General features: G+C 63.3%; 1 protein-coding gene across 1 annotated transcript in view; it reads left to right on the top strand.

The window, feature by feature from the left end:
• HIF3A (hypoxia inducible factor 3 subunit alpha) overlaps positions 1-10,796 on the top strand; it is a 36,213-nt gene extending 25,417 nt beyond the window's left edge. The window contains exons 2-12 of the mRNA XM_026658784.2: positions 181-340; positions 1,005-1,216; positions 1,726-1,832; positions 2,458-2,605; positions 3,240-3,400; positions 4,083-4,315; positions 4,830-4,907; positions 5,185-5,567; positions 5,908-6,019; positions 6,280-6,376; positions 6,919-10,796. Of these exons, the coding sequence (XP_026514569.1) occupies positions 181-340; positions 1,005-1,216; positions 1,726-1,832; positions 2,458-2,605; positions 3,240-3,400; positions 4,083-4,315; positions 4,830-4,907; positions 5,185-5,567; positions 5,908-6,019; positions 6,280-6,376; positions 6,919-7,070 (1,843 nt within the window). The 3' untranslated portion in view covers positions 7,071-10,796. The remainder of the gene's footprint in view (positions 1-180; positions 341-1,004; positions 1,217-1,725; positions 1,833-2,457; positions 2,606-3,239; positions 3,401-4,082; positions 4,316-4,829; positions 4,908-5,184; positions 5,568-5,907; positions 6,020-6,279; positions 6,377-6,918) is intronic.
• Positions 10,797-12,213: the final 1,417 nt, after the last annotated feature.

The following is a 12,213-nucleotide window of genomic DNA, read 5'->3' as shown; positions in this document are numbered from 1 at the left end:
CCCCCCCCCATCCTGGAGCCCCAGTCACCAAGATCTGACCTCTCACCCCCACTGTCACACGCAGCCCCTGTAACCGCCCCCACACTCACCCCACTCTTGTGATTACCCTCCCACGCCAATCCCACAGCCTCCACTGCTTCTCCCTGCCCCCCAATTGCCCCCCCCTCCTGTGGGCACCAGCCTCCCCTCCTGCCACCGCCTGACGCTGCCCTGCCCTCTCCCTGCCGCAGGCTTCTCCAAGAAGAAGGAGGTGAAGACCGAGCGCAGCTTCTCCCTGCGCATGAAGAGCACATTGACCAGCAGGGGGCGCACTGTCAACCTCAAGTCAGCCACCTGGAAGGTGAGGGGTGCGGGGGAGGTTGCTGGAACCGGGAGGGGTCTAGAACAGCTGCGGGAGGGGGGAGATGGAACTGGGTTCTGGAGCAGTCCCCATAGAATTCTGCTCTAGAACGGTAGTGGAAGGGTTGCTATGGAAACAGTATCGGAGTGGCCGTGAAAACAGGGTTCTAGGGCAGTACCAGGGTGTTAGGGAAATGGGGTTCTAGAACAAGTGGGCGGTTGGCATGGATATGTGGTTCTGGGACAGTGGTCGGTCACTATGGAAACAGGGTTCCAGAACAACTGTAGGTAGGTCGCTGTAGAAATGGGGTTCTAGAGCCGCACTAGGGTGAGATGAGAATGGGGGCTGAGGAGGTTGGCATGGATACAGGCTTCTGGAACAGTGGGGGATGGGCCACTATGGAAACAGGGTTCTGGAACAGCTGCAGGTGGGTCGCCATGGAAACGGTTCTAGAAGAGAAACGGGGGTTGCTACGACAACAGGGTTCTAGAGCAGCAGCGGAGGAGTTGCTGGGGGACGGTGGTTTTGGAACAGTGGTGGGCGGGTTCCCATGGAGACGGGATTCTAGACCCCCTCCAGCGTGGTGTCCCAAGGCGGAGCCTTGTGAGAGTTGGGGGTGGAGTCTGGAGCAAGAGGGCTGATTGGTCACCCCCCCCCCCCCCAGGTGCTGCATTGTGCCGGCCACATGCGGTCCTACACGCCTGCGCGGGAGGGCCCGGAGGAGGCGGAGGGGGGGTATGCGGAGCCCCCCCTGCGCTGCCTGGTGCTGATCTGCGAGGCCATCCCCCATCCCGCCAACATCGAGACCCCCCTGGACAGCAGCGCCTTCCTCAGCCAGCACAGCATGGACATGAAATTCACCTACTGTGATGAGAGGTGAGGGGGCGTGGCTGCTGGGGGCCCCGCCCCCATCACTTCCCCTGCCCCACCCCCACGAGGGCACAGCTCCACCCCCGAGAGCCCCTGAGCCACCCCCACTGCTTCCCCCTCCCCCACCTTGCTCTCCTGGGGGGAGGGGGTTCTTCCCTGGGGTCCCCTCTCTTCACCCCATGCTGCTCTTTGGCCCTTCCAAGGGTCCCCTCTGCTCCTCTGTGTCCGTCCTCTCCCCCACAGGGCCCCTTCCTTTCTGCCCCTTGCAGCCCCCCACTCCGAGTCCCCCTTCCCCCAGTACTCTGATGCTGCAATGGCTCTGGGGGTGACGGCTGTTCCAGGGTACTGGGGCACCACCCCTGTGTTGGGGGAACCCCTGGCGTGATGTTGCGGGCGGGGGATTACTCAGAGCTGCGTGGGATCCAGCCGGGGTGGCGGGAGGGGGTTGATACGAGAGCGGGGGAGGAGTGTCTCACTGACTGGACTCCCCCCTGCCCCCCCGGTCTCCCGGGTAGGATCGCGGAGGTGGCGGGGTACACGCCCGACGAGCTGCTGGGCTGCTCCATCTATGAGTACATCCACGCCCTGGACTCCGACGCCGTCAGCAAGAGCGTCCACACCCGTAAGTGACTCCCAGCCTCCCCCTCCCCTGCAGTGGAAGAGAGAGCCCCGGATCCCCCTGCTCGAAAAGTCCCCCTCCCCCGCTGCAGCTAAAGGAGACTGCCCATTAGCTACGAGCAGTACTGGGGCTATGACACATGGCGGAGCAGTTCCCGTTGCATCCAGCAGGGGGCGAAAGCGCACCTCCTAGCCAGTGCGTTGCATTATATGGGAGAAGTGTGCCAGATCTGACCAGTGGCCCTCTAGCTTGGGGCACACCCCCCTCAGTCAGACCACGGCCCATCCAGCCTGGTATCCCCCGCCCAGTCAGTGCAAGAGCCTCCTTCCCTACAGCCCCCCACCTCTCGCCATCCATCTGACCATGCCGTCTCTCTCAGTCCATCTGTCCATCCTCTCTCTCTCTCTCTCTCTTTTTCTGTGTTTGTCCTGTCCCGCCTGTACTCTCCCTCTCTCCCGTCTTGTCCCATCCCGTCTCTCCCGTCTTGTCCCGTCTCTCCTGTCCCATCTCTTCCGTCCCATCCCATCCTGTCTCATCCCATTTCTCTCTGTCCCGTCTCTCTCTCTGTCTGTCTCTCTGTCCAGTCTCTCCCCGCGGGCGGCTCTGACCCCTCCGCTCCTCCCCGCAGTGCTGAGCAAAGGGCAGGCGGTGACGGGCCAGTACCGTTTCCTGGCCAAGAGCGGGGGCTACCTGTGGGCCCAGACCCAGGCCACCGTTATCTCCAACAGCAAGAACTCCCAGCCCGAGAGCGTCGTCTGCGTCCACTTCGTCCTCAGGTGGGAGGGGCCAGGATGTCGGGGAGGAGGAGGGGTCCGTCTGTTGGGTGGGGTCGTGTCCCGGGGCCCCCCAGAGACGTGCAGCAGCTCCGAGGAGAGCGGGGTCATGGCCCACCCGGCACCTGGCCACTCTTGCTCTGTGTGGCCTCCGCTGGCTCGGCCCAGGGTCGGGGGGAGGGGACTGACCCCAGAATGGAGGGGCTGGGGTGCTGACCCCAGGGACCAGCTGGGCTCAGCTCAGCTCGGGAGGTTGATTCAGGAACCAGCTCGGGAGTGGGGGGGGCGCTCGGCTCAGCTGGGATGAGGGTGACCCTGGCCCCGCTCGGTCCGTATCCCCTGGTTGTGCTGGTAGGAGCTGAGCTGTAACAAACCTGCGGTTACCAGGGGCTTCCTGGCCATCCTGTGGCTGGTGCTTTGTGGCCACTCGGCCTCCCCCAGACAGAACCCAGATTGCCTTGCACACCAGAGCTGAAGGAGAATCCCCATCAGCTGCCGGCAGTATAGGGGCTACGACACATAGCAGCGTGCCCCCGACTGCGTCCTGCAGCACTGGAACTGGTGTGAGCTGCTGGACCCTGACACCTTTGCCTTCCCCTCCTCACTTCTCCCCCCTCCCCCCCTGTTTCCTTTACAGCCAGGTGGAGGAGACGGGCGTGGTTCTGTCGCTGGAGCAGACCGAACGCCAGGGTGAGGGGCGGCGCCTGCCCCCGGAGCCTGCCCCTGCCCGCCAGGCCAACGGGAGCCCTGAGGAACTGGAGCCAGACACCGGGGAGACCATCCTCAACCTCAGCTTCGGTACGGAGCATGGGGAACGGGAGCCAGTCGTGGACACTGGGAAGGGGAGCAGTCTGGTTCCAGTTAGTGCCTGAGGGGAGTGGGGTATGGGGTGGGTGTGCTGGGTCTCTGGGATGCCGGGGGAGTGAGCCATGTGGAGTGGTGGGGGTTGGGGGGTTGGTCAGGGATGGGACAAGGTCAGTGGGGTTTCTGGCAGCAGAGATAGGGTGCAGGGCGAGGTGTTGGGGGTGTGTGTGGGGGTGGCAGAGGTGGGGCATGAGGCAGGGCGTTGGGGGGTAGTGGGGGCAAGGCGGCAGAGGTGGGCAGGGGGGCAGCAGTGGGGTATGGGGCAGGGTGTCGGGATTTAGTGGGGGTGGGGCAGGGTGTCAAGGGGCGGTGGGGTGCAAGGTGGGGGTCCGGTAAGGAGCCTGCTGTGGGGCATGGTGCGGGGTGTTTGGGGGTCTCCGGGTGCCGGGGGGAGTGAGGGCCGGCAGATTTGGGGCCCGGGGCAGGGTGTTGGGGGCCGTGAGGGTGGAGTGACAGAGGTGGGGTGCAGGGCAGGGTATCTGGGGCGGTGAGGGTGGGGTGACAGAGGTGGGGTGCGGTGCAGGGTGTTTGGGGGAGGCCGGGCCGGGAGCCGGGAGGAGCACTGCTCAGAGAGCGGGCTGTCCCGGTCGCCCGGGTGACCCTCCGCTCCCCCCAGAGCGGCGCGGCCCCCGGCTCCTGGCCTTCCTGCGCCCGGCCCACGTGAGCGAGGTGGAGCTGCAGCGCGACCCGCGCCGGTTCTGCAGCCCCGACCTGCAGCAGCTGCTGGGGCCCATCTTCGACCCGCCCGGAGCCCGCGCCAACGGGGAGGGGGCCCCGCGGGCACGGTCCTCCCCCCGCCCCCCCGAGGCCGGCCTGCCACCCCAGGACTCTGCCAAGAGCACCGCCCCGGTAAGGAGCCTGCTGTGGGGCAACAAGGGGGCTGGGCTAGTGTGGGGGAAAATGGGGGGGCTCACGAATGGGGGGAGCGGCTGCTTCACATCGGGGGGGCAGAGGATGTGTCTGGGGCTAGTGAGGGGACATGGGGGGCAGTGGCTGTGCTTCTAGGGGGCAGCGGGGGTGATGGGGGTGGGGTTTACAGGGATGGGGGGTGACGGGGACAGCGAGGGGCAAAGGGGGCAGTGGGGGACTAGGAGGGGAAGTGGGGAGCAGGGCTGCATCATTGGGGTTTGGGGGGCAGCGTGCTGTGTCCATGGGGGCTGCATCACTGGGGTGCAGTGAGCTGTGTCCATAGGGGGAGGGGCGGAAAGGGGGCAGAGGCCGGAATGGGGGTGGGGGGAGGGGCTGGGGGAGTGCAGGATGGGAACCGGGGTTGCACTATCGGGGGGCCAGGTGCCGTGAAGAGGGGGGCTCCCAGTTGGCCCGTGCTTCCAGCCCTCCAGCCCTGTTCCCCTTCTCCCCCCAGGCCGAGCTGCTCTTTGACATGGAGAACGTGCAGAAGCTCTTCGCCTCCACCCAGGAGGCCGTGGAGACGGCGCTGCAGGTACTGGGGGGGGAGGCAATGACCCCTATTGCTGGGGACTTTGTCCCCCTGGGGCTCCCAGCCCCTGCTCCCGCACCCCCCAGGCAGACAGTTCCCCAGCTGGACACAGCCAGGGAGTCGCCGCTGAGATTCAAACCCAGTTACTGACTCCTGGATCCACGCGTGATCCCACCCCAGTCCTTATATAAGCAGCCCCTGGGCCTTGCCCCAGAGGTGGCTGCATCTTGGTGCTGGGCGAGGAGTCCCTGCTGCTGCTAATACCGCACTCCCCCTGCAGGATTACGAAGCGCTCGACCTGGAGATGCTGGCTCCGTACATCTCGATGGACGACGATTTTCAGCTCAGCAGCACCGACCAGCCCCCCTGGCTGGCCGAGAAGCGAGGTGATCCTGCTGTGGCCAGGGGAACAGGCCCCCCGCCGCCACCTGCCTCGCCCCCACCGCGTCCTCGCTCCAGCAGCTTCCATGGGGTGTCTGCCCGCGAACCCGACCTGCCCTGCCTGCCCCGCTGGGGCAGTGAGACCAGCCTGAGCCAGCCCCGGTCCCTCCAGCCCCCAGAGGAGGAGCCCATGGAGCTGGAAGGGCCTGGGTCACCACCGACAGCACCCCCAGGAGGCAACCGCAGGGATCACCCAGCCTCACACCTGGGGGCTAGGAAGAGGTGAGAGGGAGGGGCAAAGGGGACAGGGTGGGGCAGGAACCACAGGGGCCATGAACCTGGTATCCCCCCATCTCTGCCACCCCAGATCAGATCCATGCGCCCATGTAGCCTGGCACACCCCCATCCAAATTTTAACTGTAGTAAATTCCTGCAGCAGGGAGTCCCACGGGTAAATTCTTTGCGGCCGTTGGTCCCTGTGAGGTTTGTCTGCCTTGTAGCTGCCCTGCCCTGGGTCCCCCTTGTTCCTGCGCCAGGAGTGAGGTGGGCAGGGAGGGCCTGTCTGGCCAGCTCCGTGCCAGCCAGCTCCTTACGTGCCCCGCTTCCCCCTCACACCCTCCAGGGCCTTGGAGCTGAACCTGGAGGAGGAAGGGGCCGACTTCCTGGAGGCGGCGCCCCTGAAGCGCGCCCATGGCTCCGAGCCCGACGGCTTCCTGCTGCCCTCCCTCAACCTGGTACGTCTGGCGCCCTGGCACCGACGACTGGTCTGAGAGATTCAGGGACGTGGGGGGCAGGCCAGGGGTATCAAAGAGAGGGTGGGGGAAGGGGTCAGGTTGGGGTGCTTGGGAAGGGGGCCAGGTGGGGGAATGGGAAGGGGGGGGGGTGGATTGGGGTTAGGCTGGGTGGGGGGAAGCCTGAGGGAATTGGGGAGATGGGGCTGGGTGATTTCCCCCATCCTCTCAGCTGCACTACTCTCCCCCCCACCCCCCACCAGGGTTTCCTGCTGAGTGTGGAGGAGGGGCTGGACGCCGGGGTTCCCCGGGGCGGCATGGTGCTAGGGCGGAAGTTGCTGGCCCTGGAGGAACCAATGGGTGAGTGCTGCACGGCGTGGAGGCGGGGCTCAGTCTGCGTCATGGTGGGGGAGGCTGGGGCATCCCTGGGGGGCAGGGCAGTGGATCCGACCATCCACAGCCCATCTTGTCCCCCTCAGGAGGCACCTCGCTGCAGATTCTGCCCCGGGATGGGTTTCCTTCCTGAGCCCCCACCGGGGAGCCACTCCTGCCCCGATGTGGGAGGGGAGGGACCTGCTGCCCTAGCTAAGGTCGCAGCAGACACTGCTCTCAGCAGGGACCAGCCTGGCCCCCTGCCTCTGGGGCTATGGGAGAATCAACCGTAACAGTACAGGGCATACACAGGCGAGCAATTCTGGCTGCATCCAGCAGAGGGCAGCAGCACACTTACTGGCTCGCTCCTTGCACTCCTTGGCTGGCACGCTTTGTTTCGCCTGCCTTGTTAACCAGCGGAACTCCCTGCCACATGAGATTAATTCCCCGCTCCTTTTTTTTTTTTTTCTGTCCTCTCCTAACCACCCCCATCCCGTTATCTTTCACACCCTGCACCTTGCCCCCTCCAGCCCTACTGGGTGACATGCTGCCCTTCGTGGTGGATGGTCCAGCGCTCTCCCAGCTGGCTCTATACGACGGTGAGGATGAGGCCTTGGAGCAGAGTGGCGGGCACTTCCAGCCGGGCGAGGAGCTCCTGGGGGAGCTGGACCAGGCCACCTGATGGGTCGGGCTCCCGCCCGACGCTCCCACTCCGCAGATGGGACAAACGGAACCAAACCCGACCCCAGTCCGTTCCGGGGGGAGGCACCTGCCTCTCCCCGCCATCCCCCCACCAGCAACACTCACCTGCTCGCCTTCCCCTCCGGGGCCCAGAGAATGCTACCTACCTCAGCCCTGCCCCCCCAACCGGGCATTCTGTTCCTTAGGCCTCCCCTGCCCCCCAAAATATTGGGGTGCGTCAGGATGGGGAGCTCACCAGCCCTGCCCTGGGGGGTGGGGAGGGGCGAATCTCTCTTTAATGCTGGCCACCCCTTAATGGTGCTGGGGGAAATCTGCCCCCTAGGGGTGACACTGGGGATTGCAATAGAAGCCAACCAAATGGGGGAGGGGCCAGCCCCCCCCCCCCCCCTTCCCCCGTGCTCTGAAGCCGTGTCTGGATCAGAGAGCCAGGCTGTTGTGCTGGCTGGATCTTGGCCCCAATTGGTGCGGATCCCGATAGCCGGGGGATGTTGACGGGGCTGGTGATGGGGTACGGACAGTCCCCCTCGTCCTTCCTGCTCAGGGCAGGGTGCAGGGTGGGGTCCCTTCCCCCAGTGCGGTTGGGGGGAGTCGGGATTGGCTCTCCCTATGTTCTGCTCACCTCACCGGACCCCACATCTTTCCCTGCCCTAGCTGGGGCCACCCTGGGGGGTTGGGGCTGCTCATACTCCCCTTCCCCCCCGGTCCTTACCCAGAATCCTCCTGGTGCCTCTTGCCGCATTTACCTCAGCAATGCCGTCTCCTCTTGCCCCCCGTGGGGGGAGGGAGCACAATGGGGGGCCCAAGGGATGACACCCCATCCATCGCCAACTGGCAGCTATTTTCCCCCTGGCACAATTTGGCCCTAGGACCCCAAATCTCTCCATTTTTTTTTTTTTTTTAAGTGGCCAAAACAGTGGCTTTGGTGGCCGCAGTGCAAATGCTGCAGAGGCCAATTAAGCAGGGACCCCTCCCCCCTTCGCCCCCGGTCTTTCGGCCACTCGGGATTGTGTTTTCCAAACCAGTTGCCCCGTCCGAGCCTCATGGCCCCGAATGGTCCTTTTCCAGTTGGCGGCTCCCACAGTCTGTAGCCACCGCCCCCTCGCTCTGCCTATGAGGGGACCCCATTTTCCGGGGGGAACCTGGAATGGGGGCAATCCATCCTGCACCCGGTGTGTTCCTTTGGCTGTCCAGGATGTTCTGGCAAGGGGGGGGGGTGTTATTTCATAGGGGGGGCAGAGAATTCTCTTTTCAAATGGGTTATTTTAAAGCTTTGTTTCTGGTTGATTTGGGAGCAAGGGAATCTCCAGCCACCCTTTAGCGTCCGAGTCCAGCCTCGGGTCCAATTCTGCTCACGCTGATGCCGGAAGGGAGAGCAGCGCCCGCCGAGCGCCTCCACCCTGCGGATACCACGTGCCCCGGAGCGGTGCCAGCTCCCCGTCCCCCTGCACCGCAGGCTGCCAGCTCACGAGGGCTCGTGCTCACTGCCGCTCGGAACCGGGCTCTGCACGAGCGGGGTGGGTGATGGTGAACCGGGCGTGACGGGGCGAGGGGCTGCAGGATCGGGACAGAATCGGGGCTGCAAAGTTGAGTACGTTGAGAGATGAAGGACGTAGGAAGGGGAAATTTTCTTGTTCCGATCCCAGTGAAATCCCACAGCAAGGTTTCAAACCCGCTCTGGACCCCCTTCCCACCGCGTTTCTTTCCTTCCCCTACCCCCATCTTTCCTTCCACTCGGCCGGGGCAAGACCTTACTCCCCTGACCGCTTTGAACAATTTTTTTCGGTCACAATGGGATGTTTTCCTAAAAGTTCTGCTCTCGTTCAAACAGGGCCGAATCGATCAGACTAGACCAGTGGTTTTCAACCTGTGGTCCGCACGCCCCTGGGGGTCCACAGCCTGATTCCCAGAGGGGTCTGCACCTCCATTTGAAATGGTTTAAGAGTCCGTCACAGGTTGGAAACCACGGGGCCAGCCGATCGCAGCAGCCCCGTCCGGCCTTACGAATATGTCAGGGTTGTGTTTTTACTGGTAGCGTTCTACTAGTCCAATCTCGAATGTGGATGCAATTACTCTTGGATTAAGTTAAACCCGTGAAGCGTGTTCCCCTTCCTACACAGGAATAAGCTATCCTGGGACGACTGAGTCCACCCTAGGGGGCGTTGTACTGCATTAATTACCCCGGTGCAGTTAAGGTGGGGTAATTATTGTGTGACATAACCCTCTGTTTTCCCACCTAATCAGTTCCACTTCTCCAGCCCTTGGGTCACCAGGGGGGGGAAATTGAACTAGATCGATATTGAAAATCCGTTTTCACTGATCCCCTTTTCAAAGCCACTTAGCGGGAAAGTTTCACCATGATTTGAATTCTTTGAACAAAAGTTGGGGGGAACGAAAGTTGTGGGGGGTTTTATTGGGTTTTTTTTTTCCCCTTTACCAAACCGAGATGTGGGGACTTACTTCTTGTTTGGTATTAAATTGGATTTACAGGAATGGTGGCAGCGGTGGGCCAGGGGACGACGCTTCCACCCTGGTTCCTTGTGCCATCGCTTGTGTTAGTGCAAGGCCTATGCTCCTCGCTGGGCACCGGGGTCGATGGTTGCACAAGGCGCGATTCAAGCCCTGGTTTTTTTCCTTAAGGGCAGTGGGTTTTGTTTTTCTTCCCCCCCCCAGATGTTCCCTTTAAGCAATCATGGCCATGCCTCCTCTACCTCCCCCTTCCTACCGTATTTCCCTGCGGGGCTGCCCCCCCTCGCCGTTATCTTTCCCGATGCCAGTTGCCGGGAAGTAGGGTTGCCAATTTTGATCGGATGGGTTCCTGGAGGTTTGATCACTTGACATAATCTTTAATTAAAGATTCATCTTGAATTCCTGGAGACCCCAGGCCAGTCCCAGACAGTTGGCAACCCTAGTGGGAAGTGGGGTGAGGGAGGGGAAAGAGGGGGGCTGAGCCGAGTCCCGCGTGGGGCGCCATGTTTCAACGCCGACTGTTAATTGCGTTGCGAACGCAACACACCCACCCACACACGCGCACAATCTGTAGACGGGCTCCGCCCACCCAGGCAGCTGTTCAGAGCCGCACATGGCCACACGCACAGACCGCCGGCCTTCTCCGAGCCCGGAGAAGGACGCGCCCAGGGCTGGGGGTGGGGGCAGGGCCGTGTGCCCCTGTCTCTGGCTGCGGCCCTGCCCCGCCCTCCCGGCGCCGGCATTTTTGGTTTTGTTTCGTTGATTTCATTTTCCGAGACTGTGGTGCTCTTTTTTTCTTCTTGTCGTTCGTTATTATTGTAGGGTTAGCGTTTTCCTTGTTGTCGGGTTGTTACGCGCACATGCCCCCCCCCCAAGCCTGGCGCCCCCCCAGCCAGCCCCACCGTTGGGGGGTGTCTGATGCCCCTTTCCACCCACCTCTCTTCCGATGGGGTGTGAACCCTCTGATGGCTCCCCCATTAGCAACCTGCCTGGTACATGGCACTGGGGATCCAAGTTAGCCCCCCGCATATCCCTGGGGTGTTTACCTTACCCCATGGCAGCTACTCCACACCGGGGCAACCCTCTTTTAGGAGCACCCCATTTTTAATTAGGGGGGGGATTAGAAATACTGTGACTTGGATCCCCTCTTTCCCTCCTGTAATATGGGGGGGCGGAATCGGTGGGAGATGGTGGAGCAGGGGGATACCCCAGTAGAACGTGGAGCCCCCCCACATTGTTTTGCATTCTTCGGGGGGGGGAGCTCTTGACCTTGTGTATCTTGGCTCCTCGCAGCCCCACCCCAACCTTTGCCTCCCCCCTCTGAGCCAGGAAGCCCAGGGTCTGACACCCTGGAGCTGGGATCAGGTCTGATTCGGATCTTGCTGACACCCTGGGACCCTGAAGTCTATGGGTGTTAATCAGGAGTGACTCCAGTGGGGTGCTGTACGATCAGGATCGGGTCGCCTAGAGGAGGGATTTCTGGCGAAGGAGGTGAGGGGGGCAGCCCCGTGGGGGTTGGCGGGCGCCAGGCTTTGGGGCGTGGGTATTTTTTCTATCGTCTCCTCTCCCCGTGTGCGTCCGGTTTCTTTTGGGGCCGGACTCCTCCGGCGCCCTCTGGACCTATCACTGTTGTGAGACATAAACACGTCTGGTAACAAACCTCGGCTCGCCTTGTCATTGGCTGCAGGGACCAAGCTGAAGGGGGGGAGAGGGGGGCTCCGACCTGGGGGTGAGGAGAACCCCCCTGTGCCAAGCCCACCAGGAAAGGGGAGCTCTAGGAGCCTAGAGACTGAGGCTGCCAGGCACTTTGGTGTTCTGGGTTGGCTTTCTTACAAAATCAGTCCCGTGAGAACTTGGCACCTGGAGGTAGCTCATTTCTCTGGCTCTAACCACGAGACACCACTCCCCTCCCAGAGCTGGGGCGAGAACCCAGGAGTCCTAGCTCCCAGCCCCCCTGCTCTAACTCACCACCAGTCGGACAGAAGCCCTAGTCTGGACAAAGCCCCTCAGAGGTGGGGGGAAGATGGGTGGGGGGAGGGGGCATGTGCAGAGTGGGAGTCAGCTGTGCGGTCTCTGGGTGAATGCCCCCGCTGAGCATCTGGTGCACTGCACTGCGGGCGCGTACCCAGGGGACACGGGGGGAACCCGGAACTGGCGGCCTGTGCCTGCCAAAGTGGTGCCGGCAGGGGCCAACCCCCTCCTTCTCCCAAAGGGCCGGAGGGTGGGGCCGCAGCCCTGCCCCCTTAACATAGAGCCCCCTGGTATCCCATGGGCTCCGTGGCCCAGCTGGCTGGAGCTGCACGGGTGCAGTCTTACCCCAGGGGCGAGTGACGCGGTGCTAGGGCTCTGCCATCCCGGCGGGGCAGGCTCCAGCGCCCCTCAGAGCGTGGCATGGTGAGGAATGGGACATCGCGGCCCCGTCGGGCACACGGTGACCGAGATCAGGGCCCCGTTGCGCCAGGCGCCGCCCAGACACACAGCGACCGAGATCGGGGCCCCGTCGGGCCGGGCGCCGCCCAGACACACAGCGACCGAGATCAGGGCCCCGTCGGGCCGGGCGCCGCCCAGACACACAGCAACCGAGATCAGGGCCCCATCGGGCCGGGCGCCGCCCAGACACACAGCGACCGAGATCAGGGCCCCGTCGGGCCGGGCGA

This window comes from Terrapene carolina, unplaced genomic scaffold (assembly GCF_002925995.2).
Source record: "Terrapene carolina triunguis isolate 2854851 unplaced genomic scaffold, T_m_triunguis-2.0 Scaffold517, whole genome shotgun sequence".
NCBI lineage: Eukaryota > Metazoa > Chordata > Testudines > Emydidae > Terrapene > Terrapene triunguis.
Note: the sequence above shows the minus strand (reverse complement) of the source record. Positions and strands in the feature narration are given on the sequence as shown.